The 24,981-nt window shown below is 39.9% G+C and overlaps 1 protein-coding gene across 3 annotated transcripts in view; it reads right to left on the reverse strand.

Annotated features, from left to right (window-relative positions):
- ankrd6b (ankyrin repeat domain 6b) overlaps positions 1 to 24,981 on the reverse strand; it is an 80,692-nt gene that overhangs the window by 34,627 nt on the left and 21,084 nt on the right. For all 3 annotated transcript variants that reach the window (XM_043686716.1, XM_043686720.1, XM_043686713.1), the window contains exons 2-4: positions 21,826 to 21,924; positions 8,015 to 8,113; positions 6,389 to 6,487 (exon numbers count right to left, since the gene is read on the reverse strand). In XM_043686716.1, coding sequence (XP_043542651.1) covers positions 6,389 to 6,487; positions 8,015 to 8,113; positions 21,826 to 21,924 — 297 coding nt within the window. The remainder of the gene's footprint in view (positions 1 to 6,388; positions 6,488 to 8,014; positions 8,114 to 21,825; positions 21,925 to 24,981) is intronic.

Genomic DNA, 24,981 nt, shown 5'->3' on the forward strand with positions numbered 1-24,981 from the left:
GTCAGATTGACAACTTCAAGTGGGGACAAAGTCTTTGTGGGGCTGTGCGTACAAGTACCTTTTTTCATGAGGAATTAGCTTATTGAGGAATATAAATTTATTGATTTTTGTTTAAACACATTGAAGTCACCAATAGATAGTTTAAACTTCATTTTCGCTCAACTCAACATGGGTCAGGTAAAGGATGAAGATGGTAAGATGGGGTCTGGGTAGAGGAACATAGGTTTGATTGTGGATATGAAGTGTTATTGAGGGTGGTAAGAGGGCCAGAGCTTGATGGAGCATATGAAAGGCTGGGTGGGTGGGGGTGGGGGGAGGTGTTTAAGAGGGATGTGACTTTGCAAGAAGGGTGTGGGGAGCATAGTTTGGCTTGGCTGGATAAGGGGACTTGGAGTTGGAAAGAGGAGGATAGTTTAGCATCAAGGGTATGAGGAACCATTGGGGGTTGGAGAGAAGGAACGAGATGATATGAGTTAGGGTGGAAAGTGTGTGAGAAGGGTGGGGGCATGTGAGAGATGGAGAGCTATTTTCTCATTATTTTACTTAGTGGGTTAAAATCCTGGATCAGAAAGGGGTGGGTTTCACCAACCCATCTTCACAGTAGGCAGCTCTTGCTACTGTGTCCACAATAATTCCAGGTATAACGGCTCAGACTCCTGCTAACATCTACTCTCCTGGAATCAAAATTTAACAATCTGGGGCACTTGCACCTCAGTCAGGTTTGTGGAAGCAGGTATTTTATTAACTCTTTGGTCACAGCTCAGGAATAATCAGAATATACAGAAATATTGGAAGACATGATATTGAAATGGCCGTTTCTCACGGTGAATTTAGTTGAAAGAACAAATAGACCTGCATGTTCTGTGTTCACAAAACCTTTGTAAATAGCAAGATATGGTGAGCAGATTGTTAAAAAGACATCACAAGCTTTATTACTAGAGGTTTAAAGTACAAAATAAGGAAGCTACATTAAATCTTTCTGAATCTGGCACCACATTTCCAGAGGATTTTAGGACTTTAAAGTGTGTGGGTGGAGATTTATTAGAATACTACCAGGAATGAAGACCTTCAGTGAAGTGGAATGCCCAAAGAAAGCTGGATTATCCTCCTTAGAACACAGAAGGTTAAGGCAAGTTCCAATACATGTTCAAGTTCACAAAGAATTTTGATGGGGAAGAAATGAGAAATTGTTTCCAGTGTAAGGGTCAGTAAGCAGATTGGTAAACTGAACCAAAGACAACACCAAGGGGGAAATGTTACTCTGAATTCTGAATTGGGTGGGACGGTGAACTGTGAGCAGAATGTAGAGATGCTTCAATGTAATTTGGACAAGTTGCATGAGTGGGCAAATGCATGGAAGATGAAGAATCGTGTGGATTAATGAGAGGTTATCCAATTTGGTAGAAAAAAATAAGATGATAATTATGGCAACAGATAGGGAAAGGAGGAGGCGCAACAAGACCGAGTTGATGTACACCAGTCACTGAAAATAAGCATGCAGGTGCAACAGGCGGTAAATAAGATAAATGGAATGTTGGCCTCCATAGCCAGAGGATTTAAGTAAAGGAGGATTTAAGTAAAGGAGGATGTCTTTCTGCACTTGTACAGGGATTTGGTGAGACCACACCTGGTGTTAAAAGGATATTCTGGCTATGGAGGGTGTGTAATGACGGTTTACTAGGCTGATTACTGGGGTGCAGGACATATTTACTAAGACTGGATTGGTACAGACCGTATTCATGGGAGTTTAGAACAATGAGAATGGAATCACATAAACATATAAAATTCTAACAGGACTAACCAGAATAAATGTTCCCAATGATCAGGGAACCAGCAGTCGTACTGTAAGGATACAGGGTAGGCCATTTAGCACAGAGACAAGGAGAAATCTCTTCATCCAGAGAGTCATGATTTGGAGATGTCAGTGTTGGACTGGGGTGTATAAAGTTAAAAATCACACAACACCAGGTTATAGTCCAACAGGTTTAATTGGAAGCACACTAGCTTTCAGAGCGACACTCCTTCATCAGGTGGTAGTGGAGGGCTCAATCCTAACACACAGAATTTATAGCAAAAATTTACAGTGTGATGTAATTGAATTATACATTGAAAAACTGATTGTCTGTTAAGCCTTTCATCTGTTAGAATACCATGACAGTTTCACTTCTTTCATGTGTAAATCACAAAACCATTTTTTAAAATAGTTGCATTCTCAGGTTAGCTGTTAACAATGGTGTTAGCTAGACAATATGTTGAAGGTGTTAGCCCCCTGTGTTCTCTGTCTATGTCATGATGTTTAGATTGATTTTAATCTAAAAAGTGAGATAATGGAGTTTTACATGAATTCATGCAGTTTTTGAGCAAAGTACAATGTAACGCTGCAAGTACAAATTCACCCCACAAAATATATGTGTGCATGTGGGTCTTTATCTGCCTGTGTGTGTGTGTATGTCTGTCTGGGTTGGGGGTTGTGAGTGTGAGAAAGTGTATGTGTGTGTGTAGTGAGTGCAGAGCGTCTTAAGTCTGTGAGGGGGTGCATGTGTGAGTGTGGGAGTGTGTGTGTGTCTGTAAGGGTGTGTGTGACTGTGTGCGCATCTGTGTATATGTGTCCGTGTGTATGTGTGTATAGGAGTGCCTGTGTGTGTGTGAAGGAGTATCTGTGTGTGTATATAGTGCAATGGTGGTCACCTGTAATGTGACATGAACCCAAGGTCCCGGTTGAGGCCTTCCCTATGGGTACCGAACTGAGCTATCAGCCTCTGCTTGGCCACTTTTCGCTGCTGCCTGTCCCGAAGGATGGTCACCCGAAGGTCCAAGGTCGAATGACCTGGACCACTGAAGTGTTCCCCAACTGGGAGGGAACACTCCTGTTTGTTGACTTAAGACACTCTGCACTCACTATACACACACACACACTCTCACACTCTCAACCTCCAATCCAGACAGACACACACAGACAAAGACCCACATGCACACATATATTTTGTGGGGTGAATTTGTACTTGCAGGGTTACATTGTACTTTGCTCAAAAACTGCATGAATTCATGTCAAACTCTGTTATCTCACTTTTTAGATTAGAATCAATCTAAACATCATGGCATAGACAGAGAACACAAGGGGCTAACACCTTAAACATATTGTCTAGCTAACACCAATTGTTACAGTTAACCTGAGAATGCAACTTTTTTAAAAAGTGTTTTGTGATTTACACATGAAAGAAGTGAAACTATCATGGTATTCGAACAGATGAAAGACTCAACAGACAATCAAGGTATTTTTCAATGTATAATTTCAGTTACATCGTACTGTAAATTTTTGCTATAAATTCTGTGCCTCACAATTGTGTCCTCCACAACCACCTGATGAAGGAGCCATGCTCCAAAAGCTAGTGCTTCCAATTAAACTTGTTGAACTATAACCTGGTGTTGTGTGATTTTTAACAGTTCAGCCAAGTATGGGGTCCTTGCAATATTGTTCAAATAATCTGAAATTCGGATAATTGATGTTCGGATAATCAAGGTTTCTCTGTAACAGTCGAATTTTTTGGACTACTTTCTAAGGTTAAATTTATAGGGTCGACTATTATATGGATACTACTTTTGAGGGCCTGAAAATGCATGCACATCAAATTCAAACCATATCATTAGCAGAAGCTCAACTGATCTCTAAATGAATAAAGAAAAATAAACAATGAATTATGGTAATTCTGAAAACCCGGAGTAAAACACAACAGCCAGTGGACTGGAAGACTGGGAGCAAAGTGGAACAAACGGCAGACTGGAAATGCTGGAGCGGAACGCCACAGTTGGCACACTGACTCATAAACGTTGTTCTGTTATCCACGAAGAACTAGGGTTGACCTTTCCATGAGATATATGGAAAATTCCGGATTATTTGGCCAAAAATAGGGGATTGACTTTTACATGAGATTGACTATTACTCCAGTATATATGGTATTTGAAAACTTTTTAAACAGTCAAACACCTAATCACCCTTCATGACAAATGAACTCAGTTTATCCTGTTTAAATTCAGGATCATTCATAACTTCGGGTTCTTTTCCCTGATCTACATTTCTTTTCCTTAATTTTCAAACGAAAATTTTTTTCTGTCGAGTCGCTTCAAGAACTTTGTTAATGTTATGTTGGTGTCGGCTAAGAAAGCTCGATATTCCTTTTGATTCAGTTCATTAACTTTCTTGCTTTCAACCAAACAGTGACACTCCAGTTCACAGTTTGAGCACCTTTGGCAAAACACCCAACTCTTTGACGTCTCTGATCTATGCATTCACTTCCAGGTTTGGGACTCTTTTAATCTTATTCAGTACCTTCAAGGACTCAATGTCTTTTTCTGTTAAACACAAATAACTGAAAAACTGACATCTTCCTGGGAGCAATTTGCTTCTTCTCCTCACCAGTTCTCATTGTATCTGCATCTGACACTGATTGCCTTCGCCCTCTGATTCTCTGCCCGAAGAACCCCTCTGATTCCTTGCAGATTTTCTCTCTACCTGCCAGGCACTTGGCCTCTTTTGTAACATTCTTTCAAGGTCAAGAATTGCTAGGTCACTTGGATCAGGACTACTTATTATTCAACAATAATCACATTTGATCTCTCTTAAAGTCCTTTCCAAATATTCTTGATTACAATTAAAAATTCTACATATGTTTCAAGAAAACTAGAAATTTTAATTATTAAAAAAAGAACTGCAGATGCTGGAAATGTAAAACAAAACAGAAACTGTTGAAGAAACTCAGCCTATCTGGCAGCATCCATTGAGAGAAAACTAGTGGCCCTTCTCCAGAACGATTCTGATGAAGGGTCGCTGGATTCCAAATGTTAATCCTGCTTTTCTCTCTATAGAAATTTAGTTTACTGTACTGCTTATAGCCCAAAGGTCATCACATTAGTTGGGGAACTCTTTCATTTATTCAGTACAGGCACAGTGGGCTGAATGGCCTCCTTCTGCATGATATCATTCTATGATGCTTTTTAACCATTATGTAACATGCTTCTAAATGTTATTTTGTAAATTATCACTTTCATTTTATCCAGGGGGTTTATGGTGAACCAGCTGGGCTTGTGTTTACAGTTTACTGGATGGCTGTCAAAGGGAAGATAATAAGCAGAAAACAATCATTTTAAATAAGAAAGAGAAGTATGAAACAGCTTAGGTTCTGATGGACTGCAGTCTGTCCAAGAGCTGCATTTGTAGAGACTTGCACAGACATAGTCCAGCTTCAAAATTTAGTGCCTCAAATCAGCTCAACAATGAGTTCAAAACAATATGACAAATACTGTTACAGTCAGTAGAAAATCTTTATTTCCATAGCAACTTTAAGTTAGTGAAATATCATTAGCACCGAAAACAGAGCTACAGAGACATCCAAAATATCAAAAAAAGCTTGATCAAAGAGATATGTTGTAGAGTATTTTAAAAGATACAGAACAATGAAGCCTGAACATTTACCAATGGAAATTCTAGCCCTGAAGGCTTCAGCAACTGAAAGCACATGTAGCAGTGGTAGAGAGAGAAAAAAGGTACACTTGAGGTCAGATTTGAAGGAACACAGCGGCCTCACAGTCTTGCAGAGCTTCAGGAAGTTACAGAGATATGGAGTGGTGAGACCATGTAAGGAACTGAAAGCAAGGACGAGCATTTCAAAATTGAGGTGCTGTCAGATTGTGAGCCAGTGTAGGTCAGGAAGCATGCAGGATATGGATGAATGAGACTTGAGCGACTCAATACTTTATAATTTACAAACAAATTGGATGGTGCATCAAAAAAATGTCCTGGATACTGTAATGATTTTTTGAATAAATTAAGTCATTCATTATAAAGGAACATTATAAATCCTCAGTAACAGCTATTACAAAGTATATATTTTTTCGACAACAGGAGTAATTTTCTTGAAAATGTACCTACAAGGTGGAAAATGTCCTATATGTCCAGAGCTTTCTGCAAATGCAGAAACCTGCACATTCCTGAAAATGAGCCCTTTTGTGAAAGCATGACTGTTGGGATCAGGCTGAGAACGTGCAGCTTCTTTTTGTTCAAGGTTATAAAGGGAAAACTTTGCTGCAAGAGCCATGAGAAACTGCAGTTTAATAATGTATATCCAAATTGTTAAAATGAAATGTTCATGAAATTAATTCCTGTAACACATTCAGGCTATAATACTGACTTTGAGCAATAATGTAAAATGGGTAATCTCAGATTTGCAATCCATTACACGTCTCTTCCAATTTGCATTTCTGTTAAAATCAAATGGCTAACCAATTGCCTGCTTTACACTATTGCCCAAAGTATCATACACAACCTATTACACTGATCAATCGATCTTTGAGTCAAATAAAAATAACAGAAACCCCAATCCTTCTTTCTAACCTGATTCTTTGCATGGACATTTGCTCCTGCCTTGACCAGGAGTTTGACAGATTGACTGAAACCATGCCAGCAAGCTTCATGCAGAGCAGTGTTACCATCCTATAATTCAAAGAAAATTGAAAGAAAATGCTTCAGCAATAGCTTCTCTGAGAAGGCACTGAACAATTACAGAAATACAAGCTACAGTTTGTTGGCAAGCATAAGCATAGCCAAAGCGAATCTCATATACTTAAAACAATGCAGATGAAAAATTTTACTTTTTAACGGACCAGATCAGACCCCCTCAAAATATTTCATGAAGGAAGCCTAGTCCTTTATTTTAAAGGCAAATGTAAAGTGTTGTGTTCCAGATGTAGTTCAACAGGTCAAACTACTCAACGTTAAGCAAAACACAAGTTATTCAAACATTATAGTTAAAATACAACAAAAGAAAGAAGAACTTAGAATAACGTAACTGTACTGGAAAACTTAACAGAGTAAAAGATACAGTAACTATTACTAATTAATTGTTCCAATGTCGTAGGATCTCATAAATACACCCCTTGGCAAAAAGGCAAATTCAGAAAACAGATTTTCTCACATGCAACGACAACAGTGTAAACAGAAAGCCCAGCTTCTAGCTGTAACCAAGAAATATTGCTTAGGCTTCTCTGAGACTCCAGCAGCTAAATAAAAAAATCCTGGTCTGTGAGAGCTGGCCACACCATCTAGGCCGCTTCTATTGTTCCAACTTTAAAATAAAATCCCAAGGCCTCGCAAGTTGTTTATGTTACCACAGCTTGCTCCGTACCCCTCGTTTCTCTTAAAAAAAACTAGGTCAGAATACATCTTTTAAAGCCACAGCATTGTCACATACTTAAAAAAAAGGTCATTCATGGTATGCGAGTATTGCTGGCAAGATTGGCCAATCCTTTGTTGCCCTGCAAGGTGGTAAGTCAACCTTCTGTGAGGAAGATATTCCCACAATGCCAGTAAATTGCAATTTCTAGGTTTTGATCCAAACATGATGAGGTGATAGTTAAACTCTCTCTTGCTGAATGTGGTCATTGTCTGGAATTTGTGTGTTATAAATTTTACACTATCTGGAAAGAAATCTGCACCATCTATTTTGTGAATATCAAATACTTTTTTCACTGTGTCAACATTACATACTCCCAGCTCAGATGCAAAGTGATGCTTCCTCTTCTCTTATCTATTTCAGAATGGAATTTTCCACTGTGATGCATCTATTTCCCACAATGTCTACGCTCGGCATATCATTCCTGAGGGAAACTCAATTTCGTCTCAATTACTGGTAATCTGTGTGATTTATATTCAATACAATTCGGGGTTACATAGGCTAATCTCCTGTCACACAGAACAACCTCAAGCTTTCAGATACAAAGAGGATGAAATTTGTTTTGGTCATATTGTGGAAAATTTGAAAGAACAGAAAATGGACTATCAACTCACTACCACTTATTTAACACTACTGTCCAAAAATAATTTCATAGCTAAAAAAGTCAACAAGACTCTGAACTTATCCGGATGAGCACAATTGAATTTCAGATCTGAGAGATGAATTGTCACTGAGAACATTTCTGCCATTCACATATCTTTTGTGAAATAAGAGTATGTCTTTCTCACCTTGTCCTGCCGGTCTAGAGCACATCCCTCAAGAATGAGTGCTGAGATGACCTCGGTATTACCCACAACAGCTGCTCGATGCAAGGCTGTTTGTTCACTCTGTTATGGTGAAGCAGAAAAAGAAAACAAGGAAACAATTGTGGCAAGTAAGAGAACAGATCAAAGTTTATATCCTTAACTGACATTTATGAAATTGTATAAATCCCATGTTGTGCCTAGATTACTGAACAGGCAATCAAATAGAAATTTTTTTTAAGATTACTTACAGTGTGGAAACAGGCCCTTCGGCCCAACAAGTTCACACCGACCCGCCGAAGCGCAACCCACCCAGACCCATTCCCTTACATTTACCTCTGCCCCTAAACTTGCTAAAGTTCACTTCTATACAATCATTTGGAAGCATCCCCGTGCTGTTTACCTAATATGAATGTCTAAAAACACAATTGCTCCTCCAGACTCAAAGAACCCTTGAAAAAAAGTTACAATTCTACATCTCTTCTGACAAAGCCTGACACTAAGTTGCGCTGGCAGGTTGGACAAAATATGTAAATATTCTATTGACCAGATTACATCAGGGTCTAATTAAACACATTAAATCTCAAGTTTAAATATTTAGGATATCTCCACCTGTCTCGGATGAATCCTATTTTAATGCTGCTGCAAACTCTGAAGTTGGGATGAGTGGAACCCATCAGAATGCATTAATAACCTGACCATTATTTAACTCTCTGGTTGCTAAAGACTACTACTGTGTAGACAGAACTAGAAGTTAACCTTAAGATTTGTGAATGTCTCATTTAAAATACTTCTGGATTTGTTTATTATTAAATTCTAAAACTTACAACTGGACTTAATGATCCAATCATCAAGATCTAAAACTTGTAAAATGATTGCTCTATTGGTTGTATTGTATGTAAAATGGTGACAAGATTCAAGAGAGCTGCAGCAAACATCTCAGATCCATGTCAAATGACTAAGAGGAACAAAAATTGAGATTACTGACAAAATATTCACAAAGAAAATGAGACATGATCCAGAAGGTGTTTTGGAGAGAAACTTTCCATAGAACAATTAAAATTTCATAACATCTACCTCAATATACTCAACTCAGCACCACTTTTAAATGCATTCAACATCCTGTGATTTTGAGTGAGAATTCCTTCCAAGAGTTTTCATGCAGTGATGAAGAAAGACTGAAACTGTGTGGCATCTACGACTTCAGTGAGACAGCAGTTCACTCTGGCACCTACCTGCCTTTACATTAATGAGTTTGTACTATGAAACAGCATTATTGATGTTCACGTTTTCTTGCTTTATATCATTTAAACTGCAAGCCCAATCATGAAGGCAGATTCACACGTCTTTAACTATAGGAGTGTTTAAATGTAAAAGCATTTTGTATCCTGAAGGTTCAATCTTCATTTGCAAACTAGTAATTTGGATTGCATTATTTCACAAATGCACAGGAAAATGCAGACTTTTCACAAAGACATTGTAAAAAGATGTTCTGTGTAAATCGATTATATAATCACTGTAACATTATATCATAAATTGGAAACATACAGAGTCATTGATTTATCCCATTAATGATGTACTAGGACAAGGCTGTTATGCAATACACTGAATGCTTAAAGTTAGGTTGTACCTCAGAGAAATTTTATTTTGCTCCAGCAAAGCATCTAATATCATTCTCTATTAAATCTGTCTTTGCATGTTCATGTCTCTAAATAGTTCAACTAAAATTTGTTGAAAGTAAGAGCTGGCAATATTGCACTGAAGCTCTGAGTTAATAGGAAAAGCCATTACATATCTCCTTACACTAATCAGGTGAAGTTAAAATCAAACAACACCAGGTTATAGACCAACAGGCTTATTTGGAAATACTAGCTTTCAGAGTGCTGCTCCTTCATCAGGTAGCTTTGGAGCAGGATCATAAGGCACAGAATTTATAGAAAAAGATTACAGTGTCATGCAACTGAAACAATATATTGAACAAACCTAGATTGCTGTTAAGTCTTTCATCTTTTAGTACGGGTTGCAGATTTCGGTTCATTAATACGTAAACCCCAGGACTTCTTTTAAGTCACATTCTCAAGATAACTTAAGGTTTTATAAAAAAAAAGGTGACATCTCAGCTCAGACAATGCATTAAAGGTGTGAGGTTAGAGTCTGTCTGTATCCCAATCTTGAGTCAGGCTGGTTCTATTTCCAAAGTAGGAATTTATATGGATTGACTGCCTGCAGATTGGGTGCTTTTTGAGCAAATTAAATATATCTGTGTATGTGTGTCTGTGTGTGCACGCACGCGCATGAGAGTGTGTGTTTGTCTGTATATGTGCTTGGTAGAGTGTGTGCATGAATGTGACAGAGTAGAAGCCTGTGACAGGGTGCGTGCATGGGTGTGTGTGGGGAGTGTATGTGTGCGTGTGTGTCTGACAGAGAACATGTGTATGAGGGTCTGCGTGAGTGTATGAGTATGTAAGAGTGTGTGCGTGTGCGAGAGAGAGTGTGTATCGTGTAGTAGAGTCACCTGTGGTGTGACATGAACCCAAGATCCCGGTTGAGGCCATCCACGTGAGTTCCAAACTTGGGTATCAGCCTCTGCTTGGCTACTCTGTGTTGTTGCATATCCCGAAGTCCGCCTTGGAGGATGGTCACCCGAAGATCCGAGGCCAACTGTCCCCGATCGCTGAAGTATTCCCCAACTGGGAGGGAACATCCCAGTCTGGTGATTATTGCACAATGTCCATTCATTCGTTGTTGTAGTGTCTGCTCGGTCTTGCCAATGTACCATGCCTCGGAGCATCCTTGCCTGAGGCGTATGAGATAGACAATGTTGGCAGAGTCACATGAATACCTGCCGCATGCATGGTGGATGGGGTCCCCAAGTGTATTAGTGATATCCATGTCAACACTCTGACACGTCTTGTTATGGTTGCCATGACAGGGTTGTACGGTGTTGTGATTGAAGTTGTCCTGAAGGCTGGGCAGTTTGCTACGAGCAATGGTCTGTTTAAGGTTTGGCAGTTGTTTAAATGGAAGAAGTGGAGGTGTAGGGAAGATCTTGGTGAGGTGCTCATCCTCATCGATAATGTGCTGCAGGCTGCGAAGAACATGACATAGTTTCTCCACTCACAGGATGTACTGGACAACAAAGGCTACGCTATCAGTTGCATCTCGTGCCTGTCTCCTGAGGAGGTCATTACAGATTCTCACTGTGGCACATCAGAACTGTCAAACGATCCACTTCTCACCTTTAAACAATCACCAAGATCATTGTTCAAGCAAACACATCAACCACAACACTGTACAATCCCGTCATGGCAACCACTGCAAGATATGTCAGAATGTCAGCATGGATACCACCATTACACATGAGGACACCACCCACCATGTACATAGCAGGTCTTCATGTGACTCGGCCAATGTTGTCTATCTCAAACACTGCAGACAAGGATGCTCCGAGGCATGGTACATTGGCAAGACCGAGCAGACGCTACAACGGATGAAAGGACACTGCACAACCATCACCAAACAGGGATATTCCCTCCAGTTGGGGAACATTTCAGTGGTTGGTGACATTCGGCCTCAGATCTTCAAGTAATGGTCCTCCCAGGTGGACTTCGGGATACGCAACAACACACAGTGGTCGTGCAGAGGCTGATAGCTAAGTTCGGTACCCATGAGGATGGCCTCAACTGGGACCCTGGGTTCATGTCACACTACAGGTGACCCACTATACTACACACTCTCTCACACACAGACACGCATATATACATACACACACTCTCTCACACTCATGAGACCCTCTCATATACACACACTCACGCACATGCCATCTCACAGGTGTATACTCCGTCACATTCATGCACACACTCTACCAAGCATGCATAGACACAAACACACCCACACTTTCGCATGCACACTCACTCTCTCTCATGCACACTGACACACATACAAGTATATGGGGTGAATTTGAATTTACAGAATTGTGATTGCAGATATATTCTATTTTGCTCAAAAAACACACAATCTGCTAGCAGTCAAACCATATAACATTTTGTAAATTCTTACTTTGGAAACAGAACCAGTCTGACTCAAATTGGGATACAGACAGACTCTAACCTCATATCTATAATGCATTGTCTGAGCTGAGGTATCACTTTTTTTTGAAAACTTTAAGTTAAGATTAGATTTAGATTACTTACAGTGTGGAAACAGACCCTCCGGCCCAACAAATTCACACCGACCCGCCGAAGTGCAACCCACCCAGACCCATTCCCCTATATTTACCCCTTCACCTAACACTCCAGGCAATTTAGCATGGCCAATTTACCTAACCCACACATGTTTGGACTGGTGGAAGGAAACCGGAGCACCCGGAGGAAACCCACGCAGACACGTGCAGAATGTGCAAACTCCACACAGACAGTCGCCTGAGACAGTAATTGAACCCGGGTCTCTGGCGCTGTGAGGCAGCAGTATTAACCACTGTGCCACCGAGCCGTCCACAGCTTGAGAATGTGACTTAAAAGACGTTCTAGGATTTACATATTAATGAACCAAAATCTGCTATCCATTCTAAAAGATGAAAGAACTTAACAGCAATCTAAGTTTGTTCAATATATTGTTCCAGTTGCATGACACTATAATCTTTCGTTATAAATTCCATGTCTTATGATACTGCTCCACAGCTACCTGATGAAGGAGCAGTGCTCCAAAAGCTAGTACTTCCAAATAAGCCTGTTGGACTATAACCTGGAGTTGTGCGATTTTTAACTTTGTCCACACCAGTCCACCTGCTCCTCCACATCAATGCTACAATCAGATGAAAGCATTATGAAATAAAGACTGCAAGAATTGAAAAAGACATGTAAATTAGACTGAGAGAATGCAATGCCCAACAAGACTCTAAAAGATTAACAGAGCATAGAAAGGAAAAAAGCTGTTTGTAAAGTTGGTATCATTAGAATCGCCAACAATAATTCGTATCTGAAGGGATGAGGGGTTAACTTTGTAATGATTCATTTTCAATGCCAGAGAGCTTGACTGGCATAACCTCATCAAGAAAAGAGTACTTACACTTTTGTGCGAGTTTAGTTTACATCTCCTGTGCAAGTACAGCAACATCGTGCCACTCAATAATGAACCAGAAAGCAAAATGCCATTTTCATGAACCGAACAACTCCTTGGTCAGCAACATTTGGGAAATGGTATTTTACTGCATATCCGCTCTTACTTGAAATTGCTGTAATTTTTATGGGAGGTGATGGCTTTGTGGCATTATCGCTAGACTGTCAATCCAGAGACCTGATAAGGTTCTATGGACCCAGGTTCAAATACTGCCATGGCACATGATGGAATTTGAATTCAACAAGTATCTAGAATTAGGAGTCTAATGGTGACCATCAAATTATAGCCAATTGTTGGAAAAATCTATCTGTTTCCCTAATTTCCTCTAGGGAAGGAAACTGCCGTCCTTACCTGGTCTGGCTTATATGAGACTCCAGACCCACAACAATGTCATTGACACTTAACTGTCCTCTGGGGTATTAGGGATGGCTAATAAATACTGGCCTGGCCAGTGATAGCCAGATCCTATGAATGAATTTTTAAAAAGAACCTTTGTCTCACTGTTATTTTGACAGACATTTCTGGCTCAATATTTTCTCACTATTCTTAAGACACTGTAGTTTGGAAGTCACATTGTATTGATGAAAATTCTGAATTTGTAGAAATTACAGAGTCTCAGTGGATATGTTTACCTTGTCAGAAAAAAAACGATCAATTGCTGCACTGTAATTTATTCTTTGTGTGGATGAACTGATAGATATATTACAAACCCTTGCATTTCTGGCCTAAAGTCATTGTTCTCCTTGGGTGAGACATGCTGTGCATTATTGTCAAGTGAACCACTCCTTTATAAGAAACTTTTAGAATAATGCGTGCAATTCTGGTCTCCCTGCTACAGGAAAGATGCTGCAATACTTGAAAGGGTTCAGAAAAGATTTACAAGGATGTTGCTGGAGTTGGAGGGTTTGAGCTATAAGGAGAGGCTGAACAGGCTGGGGCTATTATCCCTGGAGCATTGGGACGCTGAGGGGTGACGTTATAGAGGTTTATAAAATCATGAGTGGCATGGATAGTCAAGTTCCTTCCCCAAGGTACGTGAGTTCAACACTGGAGGGCACAGAATTAAGGTAAGAGGGAAAAGATTTAAAAGGCACCTGAGGGGCAACTTTTTCACACAGAGGGTGGTGCGTGTATGGAATGAGCTTCCAGAGGAGATGGTGGAAACTGGTAAAATTATAACACATAAAAGACATTTGGATGAGTTAATGAATGGGAAGGGTTCAGAGGGATATGGGCTGAATGTTGGCAAATGGGACTAGATTAGTTTAGGATATCTGGTCGGCATGGACAAATTGGACTGAAGGGTCTGTTTCCATGCTCTATGACTCTATGACATTCACTTAAATATCAGTATACTTCATTCATCCATAACATCAGCATCAGAACTCAGCTGCCTGCATCTTGTCGCACACTAAGACCTGTTTTCCTGACTTGGTTGATTTTCATAGATGCCTTAGGTTGGGTTTTCAATGCGGCATTGGGAACCTGATCCCTGGATGAATTCCAGGTCCCGTCCCCACCCTCCCCCCCAAACTGCATTGCTACTGCAATGTGATTTTTAGATATAAATGGTTTAAATGGCCAGGAGACAAGCTTGGCACCTCAGTGTCTCCAGGAGGTGGGCGCTGCCTGCCAAGGCAGTGGCAATCCTGTTGGGAAATACCAATGCCTTGCTGACTAGAACAGGCAGCTCCTCAGAAGTCAATAGAGACAGACGGAGTCAGATGACCACTGCTCTCAGTGACACTCTGTGGAGGTGCTGGTGTTGGACTGGGGTGGACGAAGTTAAAAATAAATCACACAACACCAGCTTTATTTGGAAGTACAAGCTTTCAGAGCACAAGCTTCATCAGGTAGCTTGTGGGGCAGAATCTATAAATTCTGGGTCCTATGATCCTGCCCTACTAGCTACCTGATGAAGGAGCAGCACTCCAAAAGCTTGTACTTCCAAATAGACCTGCTGGACTATAACCTGGTGTTGTGTGATCTTTAATTTTGTCTACACTAACACTGGTTAACTCCCGAAATTTGTTAAAAGCATGATTCCAAATTTAAATTATTTTGGCCTTATAGTGAAGTTGGGAGCACTAGCCAGCATGAAACTTTTGAAAATTCAATTCTGGTCTTTGCGGGCACATGCAGCTATAGGGAGAGGCTGAATAGGCTGGGGCTATTTTCTATGGACCGTTGAAGGCCGAGGGGTGACCTTCTTGAGGTTTATAAAATATGAGGGCATGAATAGGGTAAATAGATAAGAACTTTTTCCCACAGTTGGAGGAGTCCAAAACAATAGGGCATAGGTTTAAGGTGAGGGGAAAAGATTTAAAAGTGACCTAAGGGGCAATTTTTTCCATGCAGAGGGTGGTGCATGTGTCAAATGAGCTGCCACAGGAAATAGTGGAGGCTGGTACAATTACAACATTTAAAAGGCATCAGAATGGATATATGAATAATAGGGTTTAGAGGGATATGGCCCAAATGCTGGCAAATGGGACTAGATTTATTTACGATAACTTGTCAGCATGGGCAAATTGGACCGAAGGGTCTGTTTCTATGCTGTACATCTCTATGACTCTATGATTAACAGCCCCCTAAGGAGCGTAAGGGCTCATTAATTAGTATCAGGCTCCTACCCCAATCACTGCCTGTCACCATTCCTTTGAAAATCCGAGATTGTGCCTAACTTTAAACGTTTACCCACAATGGGTCCCTGTACCTACTGAAAATAATCCTTGTTTCATCAGACATTAAAGTGTTTTCCTATCACCAAATCCAAGCAAACTCTCCCAGCCCTACTTTCCGTCCCCCAACCTTGTTATACAACTTCTTCCACCCTCAGCTCTGGCAGCAGAGTCCTCAGCCATTGACATTTCATAAAAACATCTTTAATAGCAACCACAAACAAAAACAGAAGTTGCTGGAAAAGTCAGTAAGGGTCTGGCAGCATCTGTGAAGAGAAATCAGAATTAACATTTCGGGTCCAGTGACCTTTCCTCAGAACCAACCACCTCTCTGTTGCTTTTCCCAACCTGATTAGCCTTTTGAGACACCCATCTTTTCAACAAAGCTTTCCCCCTTAATTTCTCCCACCTAGGCTCACTGTCTTTTTCTCAGTGTATGTGTGATGCTTCATAAATGTTGGTTGTTTAAATGTGGGATCTACAGGATGGTCCCCTGGCAATGCAGCATTGCTCATTGAGCAGGGCTGAGTATTAGTGACCCAATCTAGATGGTGTGTTCAAACCCAGGAGGAATTCTGACATCCTACTAAATCCCAAAATGGAGCACCAGCAGCCACGCTGAATGGGTCTGAAAGGGATCATTCTCAAATGTAGAAATGCCAAATATCAGTCTTCAATTAGTCTCCTCAAATTTATTGAAAGTGTAGGTGCCATTGTCAAGGTGCAATTGTGCATATGTTAATATGTTCCTGAACTAGGAATTCAGAGGCCTGGAGTAATGTTCTGGAGTTGAGTTGTTAATTTTAATTTGCCTTGGTTGCTAGTACAGTTATCCTCTGGTCAAATTCTGAAAGCTGTATAGTGGAATAATTAGTCCAGGGCTTGAGCATATAATATTAACTGATACACTAGTCCTGAGCAGGAGCTGCAGTGTCAGAGTTGCCTTTCTGTAGGGCCCACATTTAGTCTTATCTACTGTTTCAGGTTGGCCATCAAACTAAAAGAGGTAGACATAGAACTGCAGGCTCTCAAATTAGACTAAAAATGAGCCAGAAAGCTTTTGTCAATCAAATGCCTCTCATCTGTAAAAATCTTCATGAGGTGCATGAAGATTTATGAAATGGGCAGCACATTAATACCAATATGCTATATACATTTATGTAGTCTTTAATTTTAACTACTAAGTGACAACTTCTAATTATACAAAGGAAAGTTTCAGTTTAGTAATGGAATAACTTGATTCATAATGCTGCAACAATCAGGCCTAACATAAATCAGAAGTTAATGCATGGTAGGTGTATTTGCAGAATATAAATTGTCAGCCTCCTGATTTTTCAGTTTCTTGTATGTCTTTTTGTCATCAGAGCAATAGTAACCTTGATGACAAGCAAAATTTTGAACTGTGAATGCCTTTCAGCCAATCAAAATTCTGATTAGAGATCCAATAAGGTCTTAGAGGATTGGTTACCAGAGGTAAAGCATTAGTATCAGAGGTTGTGGGTTTGACGGAACTGGATCCAAATGGTTCAAAATAAGAAATCCCAATTTTGGCCACTGGAGGGCATTCTGCAACTAAAGATGATATGTCTCACTCATCCTGAAAGAAACATAGGAATGTCAAATCTTAGTCTTCAGTTAACTACCTCAGATTTAATGGTTCTGGTGCAGTACACGCTATCGTAGAGGTGCATTTGTATATATGATATTATAGAAGTTATGTTCTTAGTAGAGAAATCCAGAGCCTGGACGAATGCACTGAAGATATTACTTCAAATCCAAACTTGTCAACTGGGGCATTGAATCAATTTAAATAAAATTTGAATACGAAGCTAGTGAATGTTAAATATATGATATTTGTAAAAACCCGTTAAGTTCATCTGAGTCCCAAGACATCCCTGTAGGAGTTCCTCAGGATAATGTCCTAGACCTAACCATCATCGGCTGCTTCATCAATGACCTTCCTCCCATCATAAGGTCTGAAGTGGGTAATGTTCACCAATGACTGCACATTGTTCAGTAACATTTGTGATGCCTCAGGTACTGAAGTAGTTAGAATCTAAATGCACCTGGACTTGGGCTGAAAACAGAGTTATGGAGTCATACAGAATGGAAACAGAGCCTTCAGTCCAATTAACCCACGCTGACCAGGCTTCCCAAACTAAACTAGCCCCACTTGCCTGCTCCTGGCCCATATCCCTTCAAACCTTTCCTATTCATATACTTGTCTAAACGTCTTTTAAATGTTATAACTGTACCTGCATCCACCATTTCCTCTGGCAGTTCATTCCACACATGAACCACCCTCTCAAAAGGTGTGAGCAACTAAGGCAAGTGTGCTAAATGTGTTTTTAACCACGCTGTCTACCTGTGATGCAAATTTTGAAGAATTATGTACGTGAACTCCTCGGTCTCTGTGCTACAACACCAACCAGGGTCCTATCATTAATTGTATAATATGCCCTCGTTTGTTTTACTAAAATGCAATACCTCATATTTATCCAAATTAAACCCCATCTGCCACTTCTCGGCCCATTGACCCATTGATCAAGATCTCTGTAATCTTAGATAACCTTCTTCACTGTCCACTATACCACAAATTTTGGAGTAATCCACAAATTTACTAACCATGCCTCCTACATTCTCATCCAAATAGTTTATATAAATGACAAACAAAAGTGGACCCTGTACCGATTCTTGTGGAACACCACTGGTCACAGGTCTCCTGTCTGAAAAACAATCCTCCACCACCACCCTCTGTTTCCAACCGTCAATTGGCAAGCTCACTCTAAATCCTATGTGATCTAACTTTACTATCAGTACACCATGCGGAGCCTTGTCACAGGCTTTACTGAAATCCATGTAACAATGTCTACTGCTCTGCCCTCATCAATCTTTTTGGTTACTGCCTCAAAAACCTCAATCAAGTTAGTGAGACACGATTTCCCTTGCACAAGCTGACTATCCCTAACCAGTCCTTGCCTCTCCAAATGCATGTAAATCCTATCTTTCAGAATCACCTCCAACAACTTACCAACCACCAATGTCAGGCCCACGAGTCTATAGTTCCCAGGCTTCTCCTTACAGCCTTTCTTAAATTAAGGCACAACATTAGCCACCCTCCAGTCCTCCTGCATCTCAGCCACAATTATATATGATATAAATATTTCTGCTAGGGGGCCCGCAATTTCTCCCCTAACTTACTACATCTTCCTGGGACACGCTTGATCACGTCCCAGAAATTTATCCAACTTTATGTTTTCTAAGCCCTCCAGCACTTCCTCTACTGTTCTGTGAACTATTTTCAAAGCATCAATATTTATCCCCACAAATTCTCTAGCCTCTGTTTCTTTCTCCATAATAAAATGTTACGTGAAATATTCATTTAGTATCTCTCCCATCTCCTCAGGTTGAACATATAGACAACCTCACTGATCTTCAAGGGACCCTAATCTCTCTCTAGATGCTCTTTTGCTCTTAATATAAATGTAGAATCTTTTTGGATTATCCTTAACCTTGCCTGCTAGGGCTATCTCATATGCCCTCTTTGCTTTCCTGATTTCCTTCTTAAGAACGCCCCTAAACTCTTTATACTGTTCAAGAGATTCATTTGATCCCACTTGTGTCCATCTAATAAATGAGTCTTTCTTATTCTTGACTAGAACCTCAATATCTTTCAACATCCATTGCTCCCTACTCTTACCAGCCTTACCCTTTACTCTAACAGGTACATAATGCCTCTGAATTTTCATTATCACACTTTTGAATCCCCCCACCCCCACTTGTCAATCATCACTTTACCTGCGAACAATCTACTCCAATCATCTTTTGAAAGTTCTTGTCTCACACCACTAAAATTTGTCTTACTCCAATTCAGAACTTTAACCTTTATGGAAGAGTTATCCTTTACCATAAATATTTAAAAACAAATAGAATTATGATCACTAGTCCCAAAGTGTTCCCCTCCTAACACTTCAGTCACTTGCTCTGCCTTATTTTCCAAGAGAAGGTCAAGTTTTGCTCCTTCTCTAGTTGGTACATTTACATATTGATAAAGCAAATTTTCTTGAACGCATTTAGCAAATTTCTCACTATCAAGTCTTTAAAACTATGGCAATCCCAGTTAATATTTGGAAAATTAAAATCCCCTACTATTACAACCCAATTATTCTCACAGGTTTCTGAGACCTCTCTACGTATTTGTTCCTCAATTTCCCTCTAACTATTAGGGTCCTATAACATAATCCTAACAAAGTGATCATTCCCTTCTTATTTCTAATTTCTACTCATACAGTTTCACAGGATGATCCCTCAGATATATCTTTTCTAATTACAGTAGTAATGTTTTCCTTAATAAAAAACACCACTCCCCCTCTTCTCTTGCCTCCCTTTATATCCTTCCTATAGCATTTAAAACCTGGAACATTGAGCTGCCCGTCCTGTCCTTCCCCCAGCCAAGTTTCTGTAATAGTTAGGATGTCCCAGTTCCATTTCCCAACCAGGCCCTAAGTTCATCAGCCTTACCTGTAAGACCCCTTGCACTGAAATAAATGCAGTTTAATTCTTCAGAGCTACCACGATCCCCGACTTGCTCCTGGCTGCCTTTTCTAATTAACTTGCTCTTTTCTGATTCAGAACCATCCTCATCTGTCTTTCTGCTTTTACTGCTACTTAGCAACCTCTCACCCCCTCCACTAGTTTAAAGGGTCCCAAAAAGGAACTAGCAAACCTCCCCGCCAGAATATTGGCCCCTTTCAAGTTCAGGTGAAACCTATGCCTTTTGAACAGGTCTTTTCTGTCAGCAAGTAATATTTACATCTGACAATTTACTTGCATTCCCACCATAGATTCCTGTACCGTCAACATCCTGGCAGTTACCATTGACCAGAAATTACTAAAAATGTTATAAAGCCTGGAGTCAATAGTAAGGATTCCCTGGGCTAACTCTCCCATTTTCATGCCATTGTGCTGCCAATGGGACAGGACACACTTGGGCATGACCTTAGAGGAATGCAAATATGGCAGGCTATTTTTTGGCTAATTTGTGGGACAGATCGCCCAATTTTGGCATAAGTGCATAAATGTTGGAGAGATGGACTTTGCAGGGTTGATATCTGAATGCTGTGCTCCAGATAATGTCAAAAGCTACCGATTCCATATGAGGAGGGATGACCACATGAAGTAGGCAATAGTACGCTCCAAATTCAATTTACTATGTATATGGGAAGAGACCAGAAAGTATTGAAGGTAAAATTACTCAAGTAGAGAAGACAATTTCAGAGATTTAAAAACAGATTAATCACAGATTTCAGGATAAATGGAAGGCATTCAGGAAAGGGATATTTTGGGAGACATTGTATAGTGGTAATGTTACAGGACCAGTGATCCAGAGGCCAGGATAATTTACAGGGGACATGGAATGGGATACAGCACCAATTAACCAGGCTGGTACCACATCTTACAAAGTGTAAAAATATGGGAACCAGTTCCATAAACATTGCTCATACTTCCATTGTACTGCAGAAGATGAGGGATAATCTAGCAAAGATATGACAAACAATAGAGATTCAATAAGGTAATTAAAATAACCTATTCTCACTGGTGGGGGAGATCCAGAACAGGGAATATATAATTTTCAAGTTAGAACTAGACTATTTAAGAATGAAAGAGATAGAGGTTAAATCGTAAACCTATTCATAGAAAGGCTGCAGAACATTCAAGGGATGTGACTTTTCAAAAGAACAGGCAGAAAAGGAAGGCTAGTGGAGTAGTTTTATTAGTATAAGGCGCAATCAGTATGATAGCAAGAAATGATGCTGGATTGTAGCATATAGATTCCATATGGGTAGAAATAAGAAAGAACGAGGGGAAGAAGATAATGGTAGGAGTAGCCAAAAGGCTCCCCCAATGGTCGCTATACTGTAGGATGGAGAATAAATCAGCAAAACGGTGACAAACAAAGTCAACAGACAAGAAGTAATCCAATCACTTTTTACTTACATCATCCTGGATGTCCAGATCACAACTGGCTTTCAGCAGAATTCGTACAACGTCAATGTGGCCCTTGTACGCAGCCAAATGCAGTGCAGTACGTCCATGCTACAAATGGCAAGCAGCAACAATGAGAAGTTATTTAATTCATAAAGGCTTCACTCAGTCTCAAAAACAAGAAAATTCTTTTGAAACCTGTACAATTACCAACCCTCCCCTGCACAAACAGCATTGGTATTCCTTCAGAGTTTGACTCTGAATTTCGTTTTCCTCTTCCTTATCCACCTGCTCCGTATTTGAATTTTGAATAACATCCCTTAAGAATCACATTAATCACAGAGATTTGCAGCTGGAAGACATTCAGATCATTGCAGCTGTGCTAGGTCTCTGAAGGAATTATCACCTGTGTCTCATTTCCGTATCTCATCTCTAATTCCTTTCAAAATGTTTATTTTTCAATTTCCCCTTTTAAAAGGTCCCTGAATATTACTTCTTTGAGTATGTTTGCTGGGATATTCTAACAACCTCTACATATAAAAGACAAAACTAATTTACTCTTTTGTGTTCTTTGGCCTTTAATGTATCGTCTTTAATGTATAAATTTTAGCTACTATTAATCAAAGAAAATTATTTTCCTGAATTACCTCCAAAAATTCCTTCCTAATTTCTGCCATTTTGATTTGATCTCTATTTAAATTTTTTCTACTGCTGAATAGCCAATTTCTCTAATCTCTTCTCATAAATAAGGACTTTCATATCCCCTTAATTACTCAAGAAAAGTCCTAAAAGTTTGTTATAATTTTTGTAAGTTTAGTCCATTTTCATTTTGTACTTTATTCTCCTATTCATTGAAAAAAAATCCCATGTAGAAGTTGTTAGGTATAGGTTATCATTTAAAAATATTCTTTGATAAGTCTTCAGATCAACTGACACAGTCATAGTATGGCTGAGTTATAATGGTCTGAACTGCAGAATTCAGACCCGCATCTATTACCTGGGGCGGCACAGTAGCTAGCACTGCTGCCTCATAACACTACAGACCTGAGTTCAATTCTAGCCTTGGGTGAGGATCTATATGGAGTTTGCATGTTCTCCCCATGTCTGCATGGGATTCCTCCTACAATCCAAAAATGTGCAGGGTGAGTAGATTGATCATAGAAAATGCAGGGTTACAGGGATGGGATAGGTCAGGATGGGATCCTCTTTGGAGGGTTGTTATGGGCTGAATGGCTTGCTATTAGGGTGTAGGGATTCCATAACCATTTTCATAAGGATGTAAGTACACAATTCAATCCCTCAAGTGTCCTCCACCAATTATGGCTTAATTTCGCAAGCATTACTGTGGCCACTTAAGTTTATATTGACTGAAGCTTCAATGCACATATTTTGTTTATACATGTGAGGTAAGAAACTATGTGAAAAAGGAGCAAATGTAAATATTCAAGGAACAAGTTTAATTATCCATGTCTACAACTAGTATTTCAGTCATTATTGTTTGTTCTATCACTAACAATTTATCTAGTGCACAATTGCCAGATTCAACTCTATCATGTTGTGCATTCCTCTCTAACAAAAAGTTTGTAACTGTATAGTGCTTTTAATATAATAAAATGCTTCATGGTGTGTTACTAATGCCTTACAACTCTCCTCTACGCATTCCAACCACTCTCACAGATACCTCCATCCATCTCTCATAGTCACTTCCCCCTACACCATACATGGGCATCTCCTCCTCCTCCTCCTCCAACTCCACCCTGCTCTCAAACGTCTGTTGGCAGCTTTCAAGCACCAAAACTGGGTTACAATCAGAAAAGGTTTGGGTCCAATAACATACAGGCAACTGAAGGCATGGCTACTAACTGTGGAGTAATAAATACTGGAAATGTTCAAGAGATCCGAATTAAATGAGTGCAAATATCTTGAAGGGTTATGGGGCCAGTGGAGATTACAGAATTAGAGAAGGGAAAGGTCAAGGATTTGAAAGCAAGAATGAGAATTTGCATCAGGAGCAAAGTTAATCATTAAGCAAAGAGGTGAGTGGGAGTTTATGCAAGTAAGTGCATGGAGAACAGAGCTTTCTATGAACTCAAGTGTTTGCACTGATGTGGTGAAGTTAGATTCATTCAGGTTTTCACGAGGGAGTTGGATATTACCCGAACTGCGGAGGGGAATGGGGAAAAAGGACCAGATGAGCAGCCCCAATAGAGAATCAACCCGTACACAACACAGCAAATGGACTGCTCTGTGCTGTAAACAAATTATGTCTCTTTAAGGGAAATTCCCTCCTCCTTAGAAATGATGAAGAATGTGGCAAAAAAGGCAAATAATTGAGCAATTAGGCCCTGGAGAGATACTTGGCCTCTTTTTCCTACCATGGCAACTCATTGCTGGGTGGAGGCTCATTGGGGATTTTCTCAATTTGCTAGAAATTAAAGCCCTTAAGTGGTCAATCAACAACCACTTAAGGGCCTCAACTCACCATTTGCCCAATTATGTGCCTACTGGCAGTTGGGAATAACAGCTGAAAAACCAGGACAACCTTTCTGCCGGGTTTGAGTGCTGTCCATTTGCTCCAATCAGGGGCCAATGGCAGGTGACTGGGTTATTGCTGAATGCCAATCTACTGCAGTTGCCTCTGAATCCTCCTGATACATCTCCCTTCATCCTAATCCTTACCCCTTGAGACTCAACAGTGAAACACATCTTTATGATGGATCCCTGAAAAGGTAGGCCTGCAGTGATGATCTCTAGGCCACTGATTTGCCAGCAGTGTTTTTTAGTGGAGTGCTCTTGAGAGTTGAAACTTGTGATTTGCTGAGAAGCTCATCAGAAAATAAATCTACTAAAAAAACTCCCACAATAAAATTTAAGTTGGGGGGGGGGGGGTTACAATACTTCTATCTATGTGACTTACACATAATGATTAGTTCTAGCTAACCAAAAATTAGACAGCTTTGATAAGTGTAGAAACCTTTTTAAGGAACAGTTTGTTGTTAGAAAGTGTTTGTTAAATATTTATTTTGTGTTTGCCAACCAATACAAACTCTTAAAACTCATCAGCTCATTGTCTAAACCATAACCTCAGTCTGGTCTGATGTATGCCTGACAGCATTAATGGAAGGAAAGTAGATATCAAGCTAACACTGTTACCTCCAGATAACTGAG

This window comes from Chiloscyllium plagiosum, chromosome 3 (assembly GCF_004010195.1).
Source record: "Chiloscyllium plagiosum isolate BGI_BamShark_2017 chromosome 3, ASM401019v2, whole genome shotgun sequence".
Classification (NCBI taxonomy): domain Eukaryota; kingdom Metazoa; phylum Chordata; class Chondrichthyes; order Orectolobiformes; family Hemiscylliidae; genus Chiloscyllium; species Chiloscyllium plagiosum.